Raw genomic sequence first — 25,208 nt, 5'->3', positions numbered from 1 at the left:
AAAAGAGAAAGTACTTCAAGGTAGCAAAAACCCAAAAAGAAGCGCAAGCTCTGAAAACCGTGTGGCGATAGCTCCGCAGAAAAGAAGAAACTGGAGAGGAAGCCCGCATGGACGCGTGGTTGACGGCATGCTGGGCATGCTCAGTGTGCCTGTCAAAGTTTCTAGAAATTTTGACAAAACTTTTCCGTGCCAGGCTCCATCTGATGATGTCACCCATGTGAGAGGACTACCATCCTGTTTGTCCTTGGACAACCTCATTTATTAATATGCATTGAAAAGATATCACCCCAAAGGCAGGCAGGAAGGTTGGAGTTTATGAGTATATGGGTCAATGCCAGGCCCTGCTTTTCAGAGAGCCTTTTAATAGTAGTTTTAAAAAAAAGTGCTGGTCACAAAAGTCAGTAAATCCTTACACTCTTGACCATCCATGCTTTTCTAGGAGGTTACCTCCAGCTAGTCAAGCAGCAGAGACTACAGAGGATTTCAAGAATGTCTTGGGAGAAAATCTGCATTTCTGAAAGCTAAATCTTACATTAGCAATATCTGTTAGCACCTACTCTGACACACCTTACTTCTTTTTTGTTTAGCTTTTCAACTGCTTCTTTGTACTATTATTTTTAGTGAAAATGCTTAACGTGGTGACTAATATTTGTTTACAATTATGGCACAGCAAGAAAGAAAGCTGAAGGAACAGAGACTCAGCAGAATGGTTTGATCATGTAACTACAATAAAGGAACAGGCCAACTTGGCAGCTAGCACTCTGCACTGCCAATAAGGGGAGGAGAGAGGGGAGAGATGGTGGCATTTAGGAATAGAGTAGAGAAAAAAAGAACTTTGTTCCCCTTCCACAAAATGTGATATAGTGATATTTTATGCCCTACTTCCTTTAGTGGGGGTTTCCTATCATCACATGCAGAAAACAGACCTTCAGATCAGAGTAAGGAAAGATGCAGAGTTCTGAAGTCTTTCTTTAACCCTGCTGAGTGCTTTGGTGTTTCTCCAAGATCTACTCTGGCTGAAGTAAATGAACAGCAAGCCAGTCCCCTCCAGACCAGTTTAATTCTGTACAGAAACCAGAAATATTTTTACAATCACTCACGCACATAATAGCTAATGTTTTAAACAATCTTCCACAGTACAGGAGGATTTCTTTTACACAACTGAGACCCAAGGTTCACTGTAATCTCCTGGGGAGAATCTGTTAACATGAGTTTGCCCCTTGTCTCTCCACCCAGTTGTCTTGTGGCAGGTCATGTCACCTTGTGACACTGGGCTGCAGGAGGCTGAAAAGCCCTAGGATACATCTGGAAATAATTTCATTGCTATAAAGATGCTGAGGATTCCAACCAGCAAACTTCTGACTTCAAGGCAGCGCAACAGAGGCAGGCGAAGTTGGTTTACAAGAAACCCAGAATCGTTTCCTCTAAAAGAGAACTGAAGTGCCCAGCCAAATACAAAAAATCCAGCTCTTCAGATTACACTTTGCATTTTTTCACCACACGCTGCATACAATTGCATGTAGAAGACATGCAATTCTATGCAATTCTATGTTTCTATGTTTCTATTAAGAAGACAGAGATGTCAACAATTACATTACACAAGTGAACGAATCAGATACTGCAATGGATCAAGTCATGTTTGGGATTCTCTCCCAAACATGGCAGCCATTAGGATACAAGAAAGCAGCTTAGAATGTGAAAAAGGTTATTTAAAACCAAAAGCTTTAATCAGGAATAGCAGTATATTATTCAATCTACATACTTTTTAGTCTCGATTTAGTGGCATTAAAGTTCAAGATGCTGTTACTAGTTTTTAAAGTGTTACATGCTGTGGACCTTGTTTCGATTAGAGCTTTATTTAAGATTTACACTCCAGATTGAACTTTAAGATCTCAAGATAAAAACTTGTTGGAAGTCCCTTGGGTTAAAATGCTCTGGCTATGTGAGCGAAAAAAAGGTGAAGGGCTATTTCTTTAGGCTGGCTTTGAATGCAAATGAGCCTTGCCAAACAGTTTTTATTGGCACTATTGATCACCTTAGTGTTTTAAATTGTTATTGTAAATGCACTGATGGCAGGTATTGATTATGTATGTGATGTTGTTAAAAGACATGATTAGTTGGTATTTTTGCCAGTCTATTAACAGAATTATTTTGGTGTACCCAACACAGTTACATTTGACATCTCATTGAACATGCAAGTATGAATGTAATATGCTGGCATTTTGTTGTTTTTAGTCTGTGGTCTTTGATGATTTTATTTATTCTAAGACTGTGTCTTTAACATTTCTTTTATATATAATTATGATGAGTATTCCACAGGTACATTACCTAGGAATAACTTGAGAGGCAATTTATAAATCAATTAAATAAACCAGAGGCTTATTAGAACGTACCGAGGTCACAATTACTTTGAAATGGCTAGGAATGCGATTTCTACAGAAGCTGGGGACTTGTAGGCCCTTGGAAGGAGACCAGACCTTTGCACTTTCCGAGACCGCAGAGTAATCAAAGGAGGGTTATTTCCGGTCCACAAATCTATGCATGGCACAATCAAATCTGCATTGCTGCAAGCTGTCAGAGCAACTTTCCATTTGAATGGAGATCTAGGTAGAGAGAGGCTATTTAGAATGATGGATATTCTACTTGTTAGATACTGCAGACCACATCTGCGATGCTGGTTTCTTTTACACTGAATCCTGCATGTCATGCTGGATTCCCTTGTTTTGCGGTGTGCGTCTTCATTCTCTGTGCATGGACTTGGTATACTCCACCATTGCAGGCCTCTTCAGAAGCTGATTTTACACCTTACTTTATTTTTCTCATTTAATCACACTTCATCCTTCTTATTAGTGTTTCAGCCTTAATCAAGATGAATTATTGGCTTAAGCAAGTGAGATTTTCTTCAGCCCAAAGCAAAGAACCCTAACACCCATGTAGTTAGAGGACACACACACTGGAATTCTACATACTCAAACCTGAACATGCTCACTTGCTCTTCATCTTATACTGCATACCAATGCTGCACATTACTTATTTGCTATTGATGATCAGACACATTTGAAATGATAATAAAGGACTCAAAGCCTTGAGTTTCTTAACCCATTACACAAGCCATACAATTATACCGCCTGTCACCTTCTGATCACCCATCAAATCCCCCCCCCCCCCCCCCATTCCTTCCTTTTATAATTCACATACATTTTCTGGTAACATCATTTTTACTTATTCTATTCTGACCTAAGAGGGTATTAGCTCCCGAAAGCTAGTCAAGAAATGCATTAAATTACTCCAATAAAAAAAATATCACCTTAGAGATGTCTTTGTTAACCTTTTATTTCCATGTAGTCAAACAGACATATGGCTTCTGTGATATAAGCAGACTCCATATGCCATCTACTGGTTTGTGTTATTACAACAGCCCACAAACGCAAAAGTTCTTGGCTTCTACTGAACAGCTCTCACAAGCTAGCCAAAGCTGTATTAAGTCAGCCCAATAAAAAGGTTACCACCTTCTGTATTTGTTTGGTTGATCTTTATTTCAGAAAGGGGCCAGCCTACCAAAACACCACCTGCTGAAGAAAAACCAATGAAGGAGTTAGGTAGAGATGATATTAACCTTGTTCTACTAAGAAATGCCTGAGAAGGAGTTTTCAGGACTCAAGTAGTGAAAGCTTTGCATATGGAGTAAAATAGCAGGCTGTGGCAATTTCTCTCGCTCAGCAATTTTCTTTCCTCTCCACTGGGAATCCAGCTCAATTGGAAGCTCCGCATTCTAGGACCAAGAGATGGCTGATGTAGCAGGCCTGGGTTCAGAAGCTGCGCTGCCATGATCCAGGCCAAGATACTGCTAACATTGTGAGGAAGGAGGAAAGTGTGGCAGACAAGGTTGTCAACTGCCCAGAAATTTACCAGCTGCTCGAAAAAACCCTTGCCATCTCCCGCAGATGTTGGGCAGGAGCTCTGGCAACCTTAGTGGCAGCTTGGGCCATAGGTAGATAAGGCCAGGTACAAATGCAATGGCAAGTGTTGTAAATTTCTGTACTGGCAAAAAAAAGTTCAGAAGCCACCCTACCACAAAGTCTTCAAGGAGGACCCCTGCCAGGAGCTGTTTACACTGTCTCCTTGCATTGCCATTCTTAAAACTAAGATAGAAGACATCTAGTTATATACATATTGCTTACTTATTAAACAAACAAAATTGTTGGTCCTGTATCGGAAGGAATAATTTCAGCTGCTAAGCATGTGGCATCCCTGTATACCAACATTCATATAACAATGGAATAGAAGAGATTTATCCAAAAAGCACCAGGACTCAACTCACAAAACACACACTACAAAAATAACTCATTTGGTAATGCCATCTACTTCCAAACAATGGAAGCTGTGATGCACCAAGAGAATGCTGCCTTAATCATGCCAAAACTAGAAGACACCTATCTATATGACCAACTCTCAAGAACGGCACCAAAACCCTACAAGCAACTGCTCAAGCTTTATGTCTATGAAATGCTGGCAATACCCTCCCAAGATGAGAGAAGATCGGCACATTCAGGATGGCATGGACATAGGCCTCATATCCACCCCAGCAGCCAGCCTTCAATTGAGTTTGTATCCAACATATCCTGGTGTACGACTGAGGTTCAATCTGGTAAGAGTATGCACAAAAACACACCCATTTGCAGAATATCTTTGCATTGGTCTGTGTGGGGAAGCCAGTATGCATAATATGGCTAATCAACCTGCTCCACCAATCTCTCAACATCATCATAAGTAAAATATTGAAGATTAAAACAAGCTGAAATTACATACCGAAACAAGAAAAGAATGCCCATAAGATATAAATGAGAAGATGGGATCATACCCCTACAGTTCCACTGTACTGGGCAGATTAGATTGGTCTTAAGATGCTTATTTGCTGTCATAGTTTGTGTTTCTACGTAAATTATCAGCAACAGGTGGAATCAGGAAGTAAATCACAACATTTCATGCGGAGGCCAGCTACAAATGGGTTGGCTGAGCCTCAAAGAGTTTTTAGCTGCTGCAGATCAGCTTGTCAAAATCTAAAATTTCCGCAGACTTGACAGTGGCCCTTTTCAAAGTCATTTACATGCACGAAACAGGTTTGTGCATGCAAAGGACTCCTAACACAATGCATGGGACTGGCACATATGGAGTGAATGCACACAACCCGATTTCACGCATACATTTATGAGCACAAAAGAAATAGGCCTTCTGGGAGGGGTGAGAAAGGCAGAGTTGAGATGTATGCACACACATGATTTTAGAAAATCTTCACATAAAATAACTCATACAAGTAACATTCTGCAAAGAGCAAGTATAACTTTGTGCAGACTGGCATTATTTTGGATACATTTTCAAAGCGAACTTATAGGCATAAGTTTGCTTTAAAAACTGCCGTAACTTATGCGTTTGGCAAAGCATAAATTCCATGACTTGTTATAAAATTATCCCATGTTTGTACAATGTAGCATCCCACTGCACAGTAACTCATGCAAAACTTTCAAAGTGCTGAACTTCCTAAAAGGTTACATTGAAATTAGATTTAAAAGAAGGTAATATGAATGTGACTCTATAATTCAGCACTCTGACAGTCAGAGTAAGCGTATGCTGATCCTTTGCGGCACATACATTTACCACAAAGAGGGCTACAGCATCCCCTTGATTTCCTTACTACAGGGAATGCCCCCTTTATTGTAAAAATGGCTGCACGGAGTGAACTTCTCAGACAGTTAGGCCTTACTTTTCATTCCGCTATGAAGGAAGGGCTGAAGAAAAGACAGAGCCCAAGGTTCCCCGAGAAAAGGTTCCCACAGCAAACATCTGCAGCAGGAGAAACAGGAAAAGCTGGCCCCGAAATCTCATTCTCAAAGCAGAGAGCAGGCTGCTCACCTGTGAGGCTTGCGGATATCCCAGAGCCCCACTCCCTCTTTGGAGTTGGCTGTGGCCAATAGTCTGGGCTCCACTGGATTAAACATCACACTATGAAAGGCTGATGGGTAGTTTGCCAAGCAGAAGGGATCTGTTGAGAGCACAATTAAAGACACATTAGAGACCAGACAAAGGATATTCACATCTAGTCTGCTGTAAAGATTTGGCCACAACACTTCCCAACACAATTTCAATAAATGGAGGAATGTCAATGAACACTGTCAGTCACATCACCTTCAATCCCAGTGCAATGGACGACAACAGCAGCAAAATGCACAACTTCATAAAAACACATTTTATAACTGATAAGATAATTATTCAAGCAAATAACCATGAGAGAAACAATTTCTTGACTAGAGATGCCACCAATGACACCTCAGTTTAAGGCCATGGAGCTAAGAGTACTGCATTACACCAACAAGACAACTTCAAATCAGGTGGCTGCTGCCGGCTGGGAATATCACAATTTGCAATGAATAGTCTTACCTCCATGAGGAGACTCTCGTATGTCCCAAATAAGAACTCGGCCATCATCGGATGAACTTGCAAAGACGTTGTCATTGACTGGACTGACTGAGAGACCATACACAGCATTCTCATGGGCAAAGACGTCCAAGGTCTCACCACTGGATGAAAAACAAAATGAACCAAATGCTGAGTTTTTCTTTGGAGTCAAGTTTCTATTTCTTGATAGCGAGTGTGTAAGTAATTGTTTGCCTCCCTTTAGGTGACTGATTATGAAAAGCATATTTCCCCATCAGTAAAAAGCTAGAGGTCAATATTCAAAAGCTATTTAGATGGATAACTGAAAAGTTATCAGTCTAAATGGCCAGCCAGGGATATTCAACACCACAGTCGCCTAAATTCTAGGTGCACACTGAGATGTGCACCTAGGATTTAGGCACATAAGTCAGAGGCATTCCGAGGCAGGTCAAAGTTAGCCACATAAGTTATGCGGCTAACTCTGGTCAGCCTATAGGAGGACCAACAGTTCCAGTCTTCAACCCCTGCCAGTCAGTTGGAGGATACTGTTTTAATGATTGTACTTTTTAAGAGACTGTATTATTGTGTTATTTTTATGAATGTTGCAAACTGCTTTGAACACAAGAGTAGTAAGATTGCGCTATAGAAATCTTGCAAATAAATAAATAAAAATAACTGGCGGACTTTAAAGATAGCCAGGGATATTCAGTGGCACAGCCCGTTAAGTTAGCCGGATAGCTTTATCCAGCTAGCTTAACTAGCCACTCTGCAGCTCAATATTGACCTTCTAGAATTTAGAAGGCCAAGGGCACGCCACAAGTAGCTGGGACTCTCAAGCTGGGTGTAAGCGAGAGGAAGAACAGCAGTCCACTCACAACACAATTCCCTCTTGATAGCCAATCTAGACCAGTGGTAATCAACCACAAAAAACATCAGGGTGGGCAACAAGAGGAAATGCCTATAGGAACATTAATGAGATACAAGATTGCAAAACCACATCGTAATGAAGTTTTTTTTTAAACTTCAAATGGTACTGTCAGTTACGCTGACATTACCTGAGAATCTGAGGCATTTTAGTTTTACTACAATCACAGGGAAAACCCTAAATTAAACCTGGGAGTGATTTCAGTTTGAGCCAAGCGTTCCATGACTGTACCACATGGCTTGAATGAATCCCAGTGAAAGATCGAGAGCCACAAATGGAGAAGCCGCATACATACTAGAATACAAGCTTCCTGTTTGCACACCCTACTAGAAGAAGGGGAGCTGAGTGCTGTAAATTCTGGACAGCGTTCATCAGTGCAGGGCAGATAAGCTTCCAGAGAGCACCTAAGGTTTCGACAATGATACACCAACCCAAAATAACTAATTTTTTCATAATAATTTTCATCACTGAGATCCAAGCAATTTCCTACTTCTAAGGAAAATCTAGGGTGTTCATGCAAAAAAATAGTCGTTTTTCCATTTAGGGTTTTTTTTTTTAATGTGTGTGTTACTTTTAAAAATGTAGTCTTTATTTCTAGTGCATGCTATTTACAAAAGCATGGGCAAAATGAAAAAAAAAATGAAATTTCATTTGCTTTTAATGTTGTCAACATTTCCTTTGTCATTTCAAACAACTGCACATCCCTACTAAAAATAAAAGAGATTTAATAATATACAAACCTTTCAACATCATGAAGTATAACTTGTTCGTCATTTCCTAAAAAGAAAATAAGCACATAGACGTTTTATTGAGAACCCTTATATTAAAACTCTGCAATGTTGGCGCTCCTTTTGCGTCACTGTGTCACATCCAGTTGTGACTCCATGGTGCAAGATTCCAGCCTAACAGCACTAGATCGCAGAAGGAACACTCCAACAATGCCAGTGACAAATATTTTAACATGGTACTGACGTAAATTCTCTTTCTTGCACATGAATAAAGGAACAAAGTATCTGTCAAGTAAGAGCAGTCACAGTGTCAACAGTGCCCAGCCTATGAGCTTCTCTTCCTCAGCAGCTCTACTTCATTTTACAAAAATATCAGCCTGATGACTTTACTTCCTCGCCTCCTCACTTAAAGCTAGGTTCCCTGGTCCTTTTTTCTACAAACCTATATTATTTTTCACATTTCTGTTTGCTATGGAAAGCTAGACATCTTTTAATATGGCTGTTCCAGCCTCTCCTTTAAAGGGTAACTCTTCAGCTATTCAAATTGCACGACAATCACCCTGCCAATAATCTTCAGTTTTGCTCCAGAGCTTCTCCGCAAACTAATTGAAGGGGTTTCAATCTTCCGTCCACAACAGGAAAATTGTAAAATCGAACACTGTCTGTGGTAGAGTTCAGTGAATAACAGCTCAGCTACAGAATACAATAAGGGGGAGCCAAGAAAGCAAGAGCCTTCTCTGGCCTGTAAGGTATTTTTATCTGTAAATAAGTCCTTTTTTCCTGTTAGCTTAAGAAGCTGGTTGGGTGGACGCAAAACAGCTTGTCATCTTTTGGTGGACGATGGCTGAGACATGGTCTGCATGTAAATGTAATGGTGGAGGTGCTTGGGTAAATCTGTGTTTACTGAGTAAATGCAGTAAATGTTGTTTACTGTATTTACTCAGTTTACTGTGTTTATTAAATGTGTTTACTAAATATACTGTGTTTATTAAATGTGTTTACTGAGTAAATGCAGTAAATGTTTACTGTATTTACTCAGTGTACTGTGTTTATTAAATACTGTGTTTATTAAATGTGTTTATTAAATATACTGTGTTTATTAAATGTGTTTACTGAGTAAATGCAGTAAATGTTGAGTAAATGCAGTGTTTACTGCAAAGCCCTTGCAAGGAAGGCAATGGGTCTGGAAAACAGAAAAATATCAAAGTGAAATATACAACCCTTGGGGCTTCAGCACCTTAGAAGCAGGAAGAGAGCATGTGCTTACAGTGTGAGGGGTGGAGGGATGGACAATCACGTGAAGAAGCAGGTTGGGCATAACAATGTGTGAGCATACAAAGGGTGGGGACTGGGGGAAGCGGGACATAACCAGTAAGCTATCATTTATCAAAGGAAAATCCAGTTTATCAGGGCTGAAGTTTCTGTGAGGGCCACTAGATTCTATTTTGGGAAAACTGAATGAAGCAAAACTGGAACCTGGTCCAGCTCTCTCTTTGGATCTGCTCCAGGAACCATCAGCAACTACGCTACCATCATTATTCTATAACTTAACTAGTTAATGTACCAACAGCAATTTTCATTTTTTTTCTATTCCATTTGTCTTCATTTTATTGTAAATGCAATCCCATTATATTGAGATTTAGTGCAATTTAATTCTGCTTTGGGCTTGTTAGTCAAAGATCAGGTCATCTCTGACATTAGGTGGTTAGTATGTACTGGATTATAATTCTGCACATTAATTGTGTTTTGTAAAGATAATCACTGTGCTGTTCAGAAAAGGGTGAGTAGATACAAGCTTCAGAACTGGTGGTGCGAGTCCCTTCTAGAGAAGCTGACTGATGACAGCAGCAGAAAGGCTCAGTTTTAGGACCAAATTATATTACAAATAATGAATTACACCCGCCCACGCCACTCCTTACTGGAAGGAGTCCCTGTTTCACTGTCTGGAGAAGAGGCTCTGAATTCTTTTAAGGGGGGGGAGGTCAGTCGGGTTGTTTGCGACTGCCTGCCCACTTTTACAGAAGTCAGGTGGGAAGATGGCATGGGAGAAAACAAGGGGGATACGGCAGGAACAGCGTCTTGCACTCCAGTGTATTCATACTCTGAAGGTACACAGGTACCCCAGTGCAGGTTCCAATGTGTCATTCCTGGCAGGTATTTCTCCTGGAGTCAGAACAGCCAGGCATGGTGGGCTATCTGGAGCAGAGCAGGAACTGGACTGGAACCAAGATCTTCTACATGGACTGGCTACCAACCCCTCGGGTTGAGCCCTCAGGTTCTGGTGGCTGGCAGGATTTAAACAGGAGGTGCACTTGAAGGCCAGGTAGCGAGACACCCACAAGAGAAGGATTGGATTGCAGGAAAAGGAAGCAAACACAGGACAATGAGTGCACCACAAGACCTAGGGCAGACGGACGCAAGAACAGGATACATGAACCAAAACCAGAGGGCCACAAACTACGGCCTCGACAGGGTACAACAAACAAAGGCCAAATTTTAAGGCTAATATAAGACAAGAATAGGAACAGACAAGGCACAAGAACGCCACAAACTTGGGCCAATACCAGACCAGATACACAGATTACAAGGCTTGAAAAGAGTAACAGAGGCCACAACAAGGAACACAGAAGAACTCCAAGCAGAGACGCAGTAGTCCCTGTGAGGCAGGATTTTAACCTGTGGCAGTACAAAGCATGGCTGCCAGCAGACCTCCAAGAGGCAGGGAACATGGCTTACTGAGGGCCCCTGTTGGTGGGAGGCAAGCACTGCCCGCAGATCCTAACAAATTTTAAATCTAGAGTGGAGGAAGTGACTAAGTAGGACAAACTTCAAACATGCATTTCCTATTGGGGGGTTTATATAAATAGATTGGTTTGCTCTCAACACCACCTACATGATTGGTATTATGACTGTTAAGACACATGTGCAAGCAAAGGTGATTTGCAAAGGGTCAAAACTAAATTAAGCAGTAACTGCCAACGGATGGGCACCAACTGCAGGAGTTTAAGGCCTAAACTGAAGCCTTGCCCTGAAAGGACTATTACTATTTTAAGATCTATAAAATGAATGATTGATTGTGTTCCTAGGACTTTTTCAAAGGCTAGTTCCAATGAGGTTTGAGGCTTTTCTGGGGAATTATTGCCATTTTGCCCAATCAATCAGGATGATTGTAATGCATTGGAATATTCTGTTCTTGTAATATTTACTTGAAATAAAACACTGCATCATTCTAGCAAGAAAGATGCTTATTAAATATGCCAAAAATGCTTAAATTCTAGAGGACAACAGCATCAACGTAATTTAGTTCCATTTGAGATAATTAATACAAATTATGATTAAGGAAAATGATCCAGCTAGGATTAAAATTGTTGCTGTAGTTCAGGATCAAATAGTACTGTTCTAAATTTTCCCTACATTTATTTCCTGGCTAAAGAGGTAATGCAGTGTTATCAGTTGACACATACAGTATTTCAGCACAAAGGGCTTGATTCAGAAAGCCTTTTCTCCCATTTTGTGACTAAGGGAAAGGATCAAAGTTGCATTTCTATTTTTCAATGACAGAAAGATTGCATACCTGGAAAATGAGTTGAAAAAGAAGGCTGCACCCTCTATTTCAAAAGTAAATACAGTAAGCAGCAATTCTCATCCTGTACAAAATACTTGAACTAAATCAACATTTTTTTTAAATTTTCAAGCAGAATCCCTGTAATATCCCTAAACCTCCCTCATTTCTAACATCAGAACCAACGTGGCCTATTAGGAGCAATCAGCGTTGGGTAATTTGTGACTCTTGCTGGCATGAGAACAGCTGCTTATAACATTTCAACACTAAAAGCCAATATTCCAAGCATTAATGTGTTAATATGCGTTAATGACCAGCTTTAACATGTTTTATCAAATGGCGTTAAACCCAGTGTGTTGTGTTACTACTGGTGTTATCACATCATTGTTACTAGTAGTGATCATCACAAGGCCCAGTGAGTGCCACGATCATCCCCCATGGAGATACTGGCAGGCAGGCACCTTCTGTGATGAAGGTAGAAGCAACAGGCCAACGGAGGCCCCTCCTCCCCTATATGCCTCTCTTCTTTCAGCAGAAAGGGTCAGGAAAAAGGACTCCTGCCCTATCAGCTTTACCATGTAAAATGGTGCACCCAGGGCAGGAGTTCGCTCTCCTGTCCTTTTTAGCTGGAGGATTGGCAGGCTGGAAACCTTCCTACTCCTATCGGCCCGTGGAAGTCTTGCCTCTACCTTAGAAGGGATGGAGATCAGAACTCATATTGGGCCTTATGTCAGATGTATGGCTAACACATCTCTTAACTTCATTTCCCCAAGATGTAATTAAGTTTTGGCATTAACTAATTTTAAAACTAATGAACTGCTTTGCATGAGATGCAGATCATTAACAATTTTAACCACGTTTATCCGCCATGTTAACATGGATCACTGCGTAAGTGCATTAAAGTTAATGTAGCATTAACGCATATCGAACATTGAAGCAGCATTAATGCACTTTAGTACATTGGCCTCTAAGGGATTCACGAATAAAATGTTCTCCTGATATAGAAAAATTACTGGTGCTAGGCCTATGTACGACCATTTGATATACTGCATAGGACACAAAGGGTACAGTTTTCTTGTAAAGAGTGACAGATTAAACTAAAAAAAAAAGAAAAAGAATGTCAATCCTCCAAACTATTCTTAATAGCTAATTATTTGTTTGTGGTGATCCAGAAGGCGACATCCCCCCACCCTCCCCCCCAAAAAAAAATCCCTTAACATTTCAGTCAATTATGATCCCCAGATAAAAAAAAAATCAAAATTCCTTAATACCCAAGAGGAGATGAGTGAAAATTCCAAAATTAGTATCTGTCAGCTAGAATCTCATCAGATCCACGCTATTTTTCCTCTAATCACTGGAAAAAGTAGCATTCCATACATAACATGTATGTAGTAAGGAAATGCAGTTATACCATAGACATCCTGTTTTGTTATGAGGCAAGTACAAATTGCCTGTATGGAATATGAACTAGGCCTTAAAAGCAATGTAGTCATTAGAATAATTATGGCTGCTCACCAGTTCTTCCCTATAATGGGGTTTCTGTACTACTGCATTTTATTAGAAAGGAAATAGAACCTCCCACAAAGTTTTCTAGCATCAGGAAATTCAGTGAATCTGAGATTACTGGAACAAAGTCAGGCCATGGCAGAGGGGAAATAGGAAGCATTTTAGTCACACCAGTAGAAAATGTGGGAAATACACTCTACAGTGGACAAAAAGGACATTACAATGGAGCAATCTTTTCCTTGTTTTTATCTCCACAAATGCAGTAATGATTATTCTCTGGCTGCTCAGGGATGTGCACAGGTTAGTTGCATGCATTATTTCAGATAAGTTTCAAAGCAAACTTATGCACTGCTTGCTGCCTTACTTGATTAATGCTGTTGTAGCTGTGGAAAGGTATCCAAATGAGTGGGGGCTTTATTATCGTGTTACTGTAAGAGTTTCCACCATGATTTATACCAACAGTGATCTGGATTTGTATCAAACTAGGAATTCAATGCAGAAACAGATAATGCAGCCAACTCTGGCATGGATGATTTGCAAGAATGTCTAGCATCTGGATTGCATGACACCTCCCAAACAAGATGTTTGCACTTATTTTTTCCCAAATCAGATTGAAGAGAAAGCAACTTGCCCAAAGTTACAGGCAGAGGCAGAAGCAGAGCAGAAATTCTCTGGACTACTGTTTCAGTTTTCCAAAAACCAGATCATTCTTTCTCGTCACTCTGTAGAAGTCCTAAGCTATAGTTGCTTGAGGCAGATACAGAACAAACAATGTAACAATCTATTCTTACGGCATTATTTTATGATCTCTCTAACACATCTTGAATAATTTTGCCATAATTAGAGTCCTTAGTCCTGCCAAACTAGAAACTAGCACTGGTCCCCTACCGATATGTTCTACCCAACACCAATTAATCCAGAAGCAGAAGAAGAGCAACCATTGCAACCAAAAGATAGCTTCAAACAAGAAATAACATACAATAAACTCCAGTTTTGTAGACTGTTGACAACTCAATGCAACATTTGGTGGGCTGCATCCACACAAATTGCCAACTCACCTCCAGAGAACACTTTGTTATTACCGCTGTTAAAGGCCAGGCAGAAAATATTGGAATGGTGCTCTCCTTTCAGCTGAACTGGTTTGACCTTGGCGTGAATAGCTTGTTCCATGTGCCACAACAGCACACGGCGGTCATCCCCTCCTGTAAAAGAACGAAAAGCCAGGTGAGGTCAAAGAGCAATCACACACCAAAAGAATAGGGAGAGATGAATGCAAAAGCATCTCCACTCTCTTACTATGAGCTACAGCCATTTCTACGAGGTTAACCCGAGACCATGTGCAATGCTCACAGAGATTCAAGATCCCCAGTGTCAGAGGAGCGGGTTCAATTTGCTGTGGGACACTATTAATGATACAGATAGCAGCTCTTCTAAGAAACTGCTCACGCTAAAACAAGTTACATGTAGTCCTCTGATTTAATCAGACTAGCCGTCCCCATATGTCCTGAAATGCTGGAAACTGGTGGCATGTTTGTAATTCTGTTTGTAGAGTGCACTTCACGGCATGCATGGCATTCTCCAATCCACCCAAAAGGTTTTGGGGGCATCTCTGAAGAAACCATGCATGTAAATCACTCTACAGAGCTGATGCCATTAAGAAAGCAATTAATGAAAACTCTCTCTCTCTCAAAGAAACATGAATGTATGTTTTCTTAGGTATTACTGAGGTATCTTGCCTTTTTGTCTCCCCTATTCAGGATGACTGCCCTAGTGACCCTTCAGCTCTTCAACACAAACCAACCAAAACGTGGCTGCCATGTGGGAGATGTATACTTGACTCCCAACCTTGAATTCTACTCTGGCTGTCAGGGGATAGGGATCCTGATTAGGCAGCATTTCATGGCCTGAGGAGTCAAGGAAGCCCCAAGTATTGTGCAATGGTGGCACCCTGTGACCACACTCAATGTGCACACAAGTTCTTGGACACTGCCCGAATACTATCACTGCAATCACTTGGCAAGATAGGGCTAGGATTTAAAAACAAAAAACCTTGAGAAAACCCTGGGCACTTGTAAACGAAGGCTCAAGGTCCTACAACCCCTAGAAGGGTCCAGCTCAGATTGAGCAGAAAACCTGAAAAAAATAGCAGGTGGAAACTGCTCGGCTGAAAAACAAAGTCTCAGATAGTGAGGTGCTTTGTTACTTTAACCAGGATTTTTCAGATCTTTTCCTGTTATATACAGTTTTGGTGTGTGATTGCCTATATCTGGAAGGAAAATGCCCAGTTAATAGACGGTCTTGTAATCCTGACCCAGAATCGTTAATTTTGCGACTGTCTCTACTGAAAACCTTGGGGGAAAAAAGAATTTAAGAAAAAAACCTTAATATTTTTAGTGATTCCTACATGCTCCCTAAGCATTCAAAAGGTTCAGTAAACTGAATATCCATTTATCATCCCATCATCTAACAGCCTTGCCTACAGACACTTGGCAATGCAACAATCATCATCATTGAAATTTCCCATTTAATTTGCAGAAACGAAACAAAAACAAGCACAGTAAATGGCTGAAGGATGCATATTGTCTGATACCAGTGAAGACCACAACAAACCATTTTGTTCTTATCAACTGTTTCACTAGTCTGATACCCATGAGCCCATTTTGGAGCCGAAACTCAGAATTTAGTCCACAGCAGACTAGAAGAGAAGTGCCTGAAGAACAGAGAAATGGTAACCTTGGAACAAAGATGAGTGATACAAAGCGGCAACGCATGTCATTTATTTATTTATTTTTAATTTTTTATATACCGAGGTTCTTATAGAGACTACAAATCACTCCGGTTTACATATAACAATAAACTGCCCAACAGAGATAAGGGGCTTTACATAGAACAGTGGCACATATGTAACACATATGTCATGATCCATAACCTCTGCTGATAACATACAGGTAATGTATCTCCTTGTGGCTTTCACTCTAAATTCTCACCAGTCACTTCACACCAGAGTATGAAGTCCAAACCACTTGTTTAGGCAGAAGCAGCAGCACTAGAAAGGTCAGCACTAGGTAGACTCATCAGAAAAAGGAGATGCCTCAAATGTTTGGAGGATGGCCAGAAATTTCAAAGAACATATTCGAAAAATGTCCAAGCTAACAGTAATACAGGAGCTTCTGCTAAGCAGAGGATCCCCAAGGCAGCCAACTAACATAACTGTGGTTGAAATAAACCCTACCAGCAGAGAGAATGAATAAAAAAAAAAAAAAAGCTACCGTACCTACATATACATTTTTAATTAAAATTTCACCAAAGCCAGCAATAATCCAGATGGTGACTTTGATTTTCAAATCCAGGTTCCCCAGCCACTTCAAAAGCAAGTCAAGCCCAAAAATGAAAAACCAAAACTTTTATAATATGAAACTTTATATATTCTCTTTATATCGGTAAAATTTGTGGCATATCAGTTATACAGAGGACTGTGAAGAGGCACAGCGTCAATTCCTTGCCAAGTACAAGAGGACATATGCAGGGCATGATATATATATATATATATATATATATATATATATATAAATAATCCAGTTGTTGCATCTCATCTTATAAATAAATAAATAAAGTGACCTGTTATGTATTGAAAATCAGATGATGTGTATAAGTTGTGATCACTTAATAAAAGCAGCAGCATGGTCTACTTACCTCAAAACTAAAATATGCCCAAGGAGGAGGACAGCTCTTATCAAGCAAAAGAAATCATAAATTATTTCTACATACACCGTCCTTCTCCGCACACCCCCCCCCCTCCGCTTCATATCTCATTCTGGACAGTTAGGTTTCTCACCAGATCCAAACAGAAGACAGCCAGCCCATGGAACTGCTCTATCATATGGAGGAGGAAAGACAAACATTTATTCTGCTACAGTCGCCAGAACAAGTTCATCCTCAGAAGTACCTCGTTGAATTAAGTTACTTGGGTAGGGTGTCCAGAATGTTCTACAAAGACTTAGAGAACGAGAATTAACGGGCAAGAAAAACTCTCTTTCTGGTTCTTCATATAGCATTCTGAACTACTGAGCTAAGGAGTTGTCCTGAATAAAATGTAAAGGATAGAGCTACTCAGCAGTCTGTACAACCCTTACAAATGCATCAAGGACATCAAGGCTGTGTTTTACAGAAGAATGGAAGCAAGGAGCAAGTTGCAGCTCCACACAAGTCCAAACCTGATGCTTTAGCCTGTAATGCCCATGAAGTGAATAAGGCCCTAACAGACAGAGATTTTGCTTTCTTCAAGAGGCTAGCAGGTGACACATTTTATTCATCTCACAAATGTACACTTTGGTTGCTGGAAGTCCTGTTAAAGACTAAAAATTAATCTAAATTCCAAATATCTTTGATTGTGTAAAACCAAATATTTGTCTATCTTCTGACATCCAAAATATGCAGCTTCTCATCCTTACTTAGCGCTAAACGAATGTAAGAATCTTCTCATTAAGAAGTTTTACATCAGGGTGAGAACCAACTCCTATTGTACCTCTGACACTGCCTAAGAAATTTCTCTTTGCAAAAACTTTAATATGTTAGGAAGAGAGGTTTTATATTCTAAAGTTTGATTCTTGTTACAACATTTGAACCATATTCTAGACTAAGTTCTTGAGATGGAAAACTCTGGAGCTTAATATTTAAAATAAACAAAATGTCTGTCATAAACAAAAATATATTTTTGTTTATGACAGAGAATTTGTAAAGGTTCAAAAGCAAAACTGAGCATTGATTAACAAGATGTTCATGTCAGGGTAACATTATGCCTTCTAGTTTCAATTTTTAGCACTTACCAAATACTAGTGCTAGCTTACATAGGCCCTAGGGCTGCAGTAGGAGGTGCTGCAGCAAGTTTATGTACCCCCCGGTGGGTCAGGCAGGAACTTTGCCTATATCAACTGTCTCCCCCATAGGTTGAGCCCTTGGGTTCTGATGGTCAGCAGGTCTTAGATGGGTCCCGGGGGTAGTCTGAGAAACAAGAGTCATGATCTGGGCAAGGGTCTGGGGCAGGCTGCAGACAACACAAACCAAGAGCGGGCCGAGGGTCAAGTAAGAAGGCAGGCTAAGATTAGGGTGGGCGGCAGACAGCAGGCAATGTATCCAGGAAGGGGTCAGGTGCAGACGGCAATCCAGGGAGTCCAAGCCCAGGCCGAGGTCATTACCAGGAGAGAAGTCAGGAGACAGACAGGAAAAACAGGGGTGCCAGGAGACAGACAGTGTTCAGGATTTGCTAGGGAGTTAGCAATCTGTTCTGATTCTGATGCTTGATGGGAGGAGCAATCAGATAGTAGTTAGCAATCCGTTCGGGATTTGTAGTTATATATGAGAGTTGAGGGTAGATCCTTGGACCAGTGGCAGATGACCATGCCCCTGGGGAATAATCCCAAGAGGGACCACCGGTCAGGCTCAGAGTTAGGAGAAAAACACACACTAGTCCTTTATTAGACAGTATACTGAACCACCAGAGATGGCAGTAGTGAGTTAGTAAGCCCGGCTGGGCTGTAGTCCCTCAGATACTGGAACAGCGATCCCTGGAGGCTGAGCTGAAGAGAGACTGAGATATAGTGAATAGGCAGGGTATGCAGATGGTAACACTCAAACAATGTCCCAATGAAGCCCATGAGCTGGAAAGTATAGGCCTTCAAGGAGCGAGTACCTGGTTCCAGGGAAAGCTCAGAGAGAATGGTTAGTGCTCAGAGGAGGTGGTTAGTGCAGTTAGTGTAGTTGGGTTCAAAAAAGGTTTGGATAAGTTCTTGGAGGAGAAGTCCATTAATGGCTATTAATCAATTATACTTAGGGAATAGCCACTGCTATTAATTGCATCAGTAGCATGGGTTCTTCTTAGTGTTTGGGTAATTGCCAGGTTCTTGTGGCCTGGTTTGGCCTCTGTTGGAAACAGGATGCTGGGCTTGATGGACCCTTGGTCTGACCCAGCATGGCAATTTCTTATGTAACTCACTGATGTAGCTGATATAGTTGGTAGTGAAGACTTTCAGGCAGATGAGTATACAAAGCAAGTCTGGGAACAGGGCCCTCGAGGAGCGAATACCGGTTCCAGACTGTCATCTGAAAAAACAAGGAGAGCGCGAGGCCCCCGGGGAGTGGGTACCTCTGGTAAGTCCGAGGAGGCAGAGTAGCTTAGGTAGCGAAACCCCTTGCTAACTCGATGGGTTAGCAAATTCCAAGACCTTAAATATCCGTCGCGGGTGACGTCATCTTCGGGGGACGCCCCCGAGGTTCGCGCCAATGCCGGTACTTCAGTCGGGGCCGCGCCGCACACGCGCCCCTAGGCCTCCAGGAAACATGGCGATTGCAGCATTGGGCCGGTCCGGGAACGTCCAAGGATCCTCGGCAAATGGACGCCACGGCAGCCAATCTTCCCACGGACGGAGATGGAGGCGCCAAGGAGGGCGGAGAGGGTGTCGGGCACCGACGGACACAACAGGAAGGGCACAGAAGAGCACAGAGAGGACAACACAGTAGCAAGGGCAAGAGAGAGAGGCAACCAGCACTGAGGGCAGGGAAGCTCAGGTGGTCTGTTGCCAAGGCAAGGGTTACCGGAACAGAGTGTGCCTAAATAGGCAGATAGATGATGTCATCGAGGGTTGCCTCCAGTGAATTTGCGCTGGGATGCACATTTCATGCACGTACCTGCGCATGCTGCCCAGGCCCATTCATCAGCATTTCCCTGATGCCACAGTTGGGGCCAGGTGAGTACATCACTTGGGTTGGGGGCCTGGGGTCTATCAACTAGTTCTCATCTATTATGATTAAGTAATGCAAATCTTATTTTGCTTTTCTCACAGTTCTTGAAACATCAGACAGACTCAACTACCCTTACTGAACCATGCCACAGTAAGCTATCACTTAAGGATCACTGAATCTTGACAAAAGTCCATTGAGCTTGTTAGCATTGCATGAAAGCAGATCCATCAGAAGAGTACCTACTTCAAAAAAAAAATCTGTATACTGAAGGGATGATTCTCCTATGAATAACTTTGTCTGCTCAACTAATTTGCTTTTAGATTTAACTTTCCTACTATGTAAGAGGCACTCATGTTCAGTATGTGTCCCTGTCCAAAGAATGCTGGTTTACTTCCATATTGCCACACTTCTTGTTCCTCCTTGTTTTATATATTCCACTTTAACCTTGATGTATAACTATAAGAGCACAAAAACTACTCACATTTCCAAACACTAATTGTCCATTTGGATTCATCTTGTGACTACCTTCCTTGAGGTTCATTTTGTGAGACTGCAGTTCAACAGTTTTATTGTTTTACTTCAGAATGGCAAGACCTCACTTGGAGTACTGTGTACCATTCAGGAGACTGCACCTTCAAAAGGATATAAACAGGATGGAGTCTGATTAGAGAGCAGCTACTAAAATGGTCAGTGGTCTTCATTCTAAAGCATATGGGGATAGACAAAGATCTAAACATGTATACCCTAGAGGAAAGGCAAAGTAGGGGAAATATGATAGAGATATTCAAATGTCTCAAAGATTTCTATGCACAGGAGATGAGTCTTTTTCAATGGAAAGGAGGCTCTAGTACGAGGGGTCAAAAGATGAGGTTGAAAGGGGATCGACTCAGGAGTAATCTTAGGAAATATTTCTTTACACAGAAGGTGGCAGATGTGTGGAATAACCTTCCAGTGGTAGTGGTGGAGACAGAAACAGTATCTGAACTCAAGAAAGCATGGGATAAATACAGGGGATCTCTAAGGAAGTGATGAGAATTATAATGCTAAATTCATTGGATGGATAGGCAGACTGGATGAGCCATATGGTCTTTTTCTATCATCATGTTTCTATTCTAATGACAACATTACTGAATATATAAACAGACTGTTTAATGGGACAAAGTCTTGCCTCATCAATTAGCTACATTTTTTTTTAAGACATGAATAAACATGTGGATAAAGATGAGTCAGCTGATATAGTGTATCTGGATTTCCAGAAAGCGTTAGACAAAGTACCTCATGAGAGAAACCTGAGGAAATTAAAAAGTCATAGAATAGGAGGCAATTTTCTGTTGTGGATTGAGAACTGCTTAAAAATAAATAAATAAATAAATAAAGAGAATAGGGCAAAATAATCAATTTTCTCAGTAAAGAAAGGTGAATAGTGGAGTGCCCAGGGATCTGTACTAAGACTGCTGCTTTTTAACATTCATAAATGACCCAGAGATGGGAATGAGTGAGGTGATCAAATCTGCTGATGTTACAAAATTATTCAAAGTTGTTAAATCACAAGAGGATTGTGAGAAATTGCAAGAGGACCTTGCAACACTGGAAGACTGGGCATCCAAATGGCAAATGACATTTAATGTGGACAAGTGCAAAGTGATGCATGAAGGGAAAAGCTACACAAAAGTAAGGTTCCATGCTGATAATTTCCACCCAGGAAAAGGATCTAGGCATCATTGTGGATAATATATTGAAATCTTCTGCATACTGTGCAGCAGCAGCCAAGAAAGAAATAGAATACTAGGAATTATTAGGAAAGGAATGAGGAATAAAACAGAGAACATCATAATGCTTCTGTACTACTCCATTGTGCAACCGCACCTTGAGTATTTTGTGCAATTCTGGTCACTGCAACTCAAAAAAGACATAGCAGAATTAGAAAGGACACAGAGAAGAGTGACCAAATTGATAAAGGGACGAATTATTCCCCAATGAGGAAAGGCTAAAGAGGTTAGAGCTCTTTGGTTTGGAGAAGAGACAGCTGAGGGGAAACATGATACAGGTCTATAAAATAATGAGTGGAGTGGAGTGGAACAGGTAAATGCGAATCAGTTGTTTACGCTTTCAAAATGGTCAAAGATTAGGGGATATTCCGTGAAGTTACTAGGTGATATATTTAAGACAAATGAATACAAAAATATTTTCTCCTCACACATAATTAAATTGGAATTTGCTGCCAGAGGATATGATGAAAGCTATTAGTGTAGCTGGGTTTAAAAAAGGTTTAGACAAGTTCCTGCAAGAAAAGTCCATTAAGGTGGACTTGGGTAAATCCACCTCTTATCCTTGGAATAAGCAGCATGGAATCTATTGACCTTTTGGGATCCTGCCAGGTACTTGTGACCTGGATTGGCTACTGCTGGAACTAGGATACTGGGCTTGATGAACCTTTGGTCTGACCCAGTATGCCAAATGTTATGTTCTTAGTGGCAGTATGGAAACAGAAAGATAACAACATAAGCACATCACAACAAGATTGAACTGATTAGACTTGTAGATTAGACTTGTATTGACATTCATACTTCTGATCATCCTAACATCCAATCGAACTTTCAACCAAAACCACAAAATAACTTGTCTCCAACCAGCACCAAACAAACCCTCCTCTCTCAAAAATGATTCTTTTCTGGACTAGAAATGATTAACCTCTGTTTAAAATGCATCCTGTTATACCTATTTTTCACAATTGTTAAGAGAATTACAATTTGAATCTTGTAAACTGTTATGATGGCTTCACCGAATGACGGTATATAAAATTCAACAAACAAACAAACAAATAAATAAATAGTCAAGGCTGTTGAAATGCTAAAGTATGTTAAAGGTCAGCATTAATTTTGTTTCTGCCTTCTGGGCTCAACTTACAAGAAATCATATGACTTACAAGAATGCAGACTTCTAAGCATATATGAGATAAAATAATTCTAACCAGTTAGAAAATGTTATGCAAACAAACTAACCCATTTGTGTGGAAGTTTAGGGATGGTGATGTATTTAACTGAGTGTAATGGATCAGAAAAACTGAACTGGGAGATTACTCTGCATTGTTTGGTAAGCTACAATGCTTCTTTTAAGATAGCATAATAAAAACCAATAATGTATTTTTCTCTTACTGGCTGTTGGTATTCAGTGTTTAGTAGTGCCCCAGTTATCATCAAGGTAGGGCACGTCTACCAACTTTGTGTGGAAATCCTAGCATACGGTACTGGCTTCAACCAGGCCATGCAGAAAGCAGCAATGGAGTTTGATAAGGAGTGTGATGTGGTATTGAATGCCTCGTAGACAGATTGGAAAAGATGGTGTATATGCTCTGCGGCATTAAATAGTGGCTGAGGGTATATGATTCAACTATCATCGCCTTTTTGTAATCAATGGTATAAGTAATGGACCATGTAGAAGGAAGTCAATGAAATGGGAATGTCGCCCCTAATACAACAATCATATACAGGAAGTGGGTAGAAAAAAGAAAGAAATTAGTCCACTCAAGCAGAAAGGAAGAAATAGTAACCAGAAAAGCAGCAAGCCGAGGGAGATAGGCTGGAAAGCTACTGTATATGCACAAATGCTTTCCAAACAGCAGAGTTCCAAATCTGCAGGCCCTAATGGTGGAGGCAGCCTTGGATATTGTTGCTATTACAGAGACGTGATTCAGTGAGCCTCATTAATAGGACACATCCATTCTGAGTTATAACCTGTTGAGGAAGGATAGAGAAGAGAGAAAAGGAAGAGTAGCAGCTCTTTATGTAAAAAATGATATCCTGGGAACTGAAATGCAGGGGGTGTGAGGAAAGGAGGAAGTGTTGTGGGCTATCCTGGAAAAAGATGACGACACTTCATTTACACTGGTGTGGTCTACAGGCCTCTGAATCAGACAGAAGAACTGGACAGAGATTTGGCTGAAGGCATACAAAAGGTAGAAAGGAAGGTGAAGTGTTGCTCATTGGAGATTTTAACCTACCGAATGCTGCAGAATTTATAAGTAGAGAGATTGTGAATGCTCTTCAATATGTTTCGCTTAGCCAAATGGAAATGGAATCCATGAGGGGAGAAGCACTACTGGACCTGGTACTCACAAATGGTGACAACATCTCTGATATCCAAGTAGATGCCCACCTGAGCACCAGTGACTATCAGACAGTATGGTTTGATATAGCAGCCAAGACAGAAATAAGTCACATGAAGGTCAAAGCGCTTTGATATTCATAAAAACTTTATTGAAATGGAGAAGTATCTTGAGGAGGAACTAAAAGATTGTGAAAATGGGTAAAGTGGAACAACAGTGTGCCAAATTAAAAGGAGCAATAATAAAGGCAACAAATCTTTATGTAAGAAAAAAGTAAATAAAAGTAGGAGGAAAAGGAAACCGATATGGTTCTCCAAAACTGATGAACAAAATGAGAAGCCTGGTAGAATGGATTACAAACTGAATGACTGACAGATAACAGCGAGAGGTGGTAAATGGAACCTATTCGGAGGAGAGAAAAGTGGAGTACCTCTAGGATTAGTTCTACTCAAGAGCTTTGTGAGTGACATAGCAGAAGGGTTAGAAGGAAAAGTTTGCCTTTTTACTAATGACACTAAGATCTGCAGCAGAGTGAACACACCTGAAGGAGCAGAGAGAATGAAAAGTGAACTATGAAAGCTTGAGGAATGGTCAAAGGTTTGGCAGCTGAGATTCAATGCCAAGAAGTGCAGGATCATGCATCTATGTGCTGGGGGGAGGCACAAACTAGTAAAGAGACCTTGGGGGTGATAATGTCTGGTGATCTGAAAGTAGCAAAGCATGTGACAAGGCGGTGGCTATGGCCAAAAGGATGATGAGCTGCAGCAAGAGAGGCATAACCAGCAGGAGAAAAGGGGGTAATAAAGCCCCTGTACAGGTCATTGGAGAGGCCTTATCTGGAGTACTTTGTTCAAGTCTGGAAACCATATTTTAAAAGGGATAGAGACAGGATTAAAGAGGTTCAAAGAAAGGCAACCAAAATGGTGTGGATTCTGCATCAAAAGCCATATGAGAGGAGACTGAAGGAACTATGTATACCCTGGAAGACAGAAAGGACAGGAAGAATATGATACAGACTTTTAAATACTTGAAGGGTATGAATGATGCACAGGAATCAAGCCTTTTCCAATGGAAAGAAAATTGTAGACCCTGGGATCACAATCTAAAGTTCCAAGGGGATAGACTCAAGAACAGGAGATATTTTTATGCAGAAAGGATGGTGAATGCATGGAATGCCCTTCCACAAAAGGAAGTAAAGACAAGAACTGTAAT

General features: G+C 40.8%; 1 protein-coding gene across 1 annotated transcript in view; it reads right to left on the bottom strand.

The window, feature by feature from the left end:
- The window catches only part of DCAF5 (DDB1 and CUL4 associated factor 5), a 188,779-nt gene that overhangs the window by 135,139 nt on the left and 28,432 nt on the right, over positions 1–25,208 (bottom strand). The window contains exons 2-5 of the mRNA XM_029598805.1: positions 14,212–14,355; positions 8,098–8,134; positions 6,436–6,575; positions 5,911–6,040 (exon numbers count right to left, since the gene is read on the bottom strand). Of these exons, the coding sequence (XP_029454665.1) occupies positions 5,911–6,040; positions 6,436–6,575; positions 8,098–8,134; positions 14,212–14,355 (451 nt within the window). The remainder of the gene's footprint in view (positions 1–5,910; positions 6,041–6,435; positions 6,576–8,097; positions 8,135–14,211; positions 14,356–25,208) is intronic.

The sequence above is a fragment of the Rhinatrema bivittatum genome, chromosome 4 (assembly GCF_901001135.1).
Source record: "Rhinatrema bivittatum chromosome 4, aRhiBiv1.1, whole genome shotgun sequence".
Classification (NCBI taxonomy): Eukaryota; Metazoa; Chordata; class Amphibia; order Gymnophiona; family Rhinatrematidae; genus Rhinatrema; species Rhinatrema bivittatum.
The sequence above is the reverse complement of the archived record's forward strand: the minus strand, read 5'-3'. Positions and strand labels throughout refer to the sequence as shown.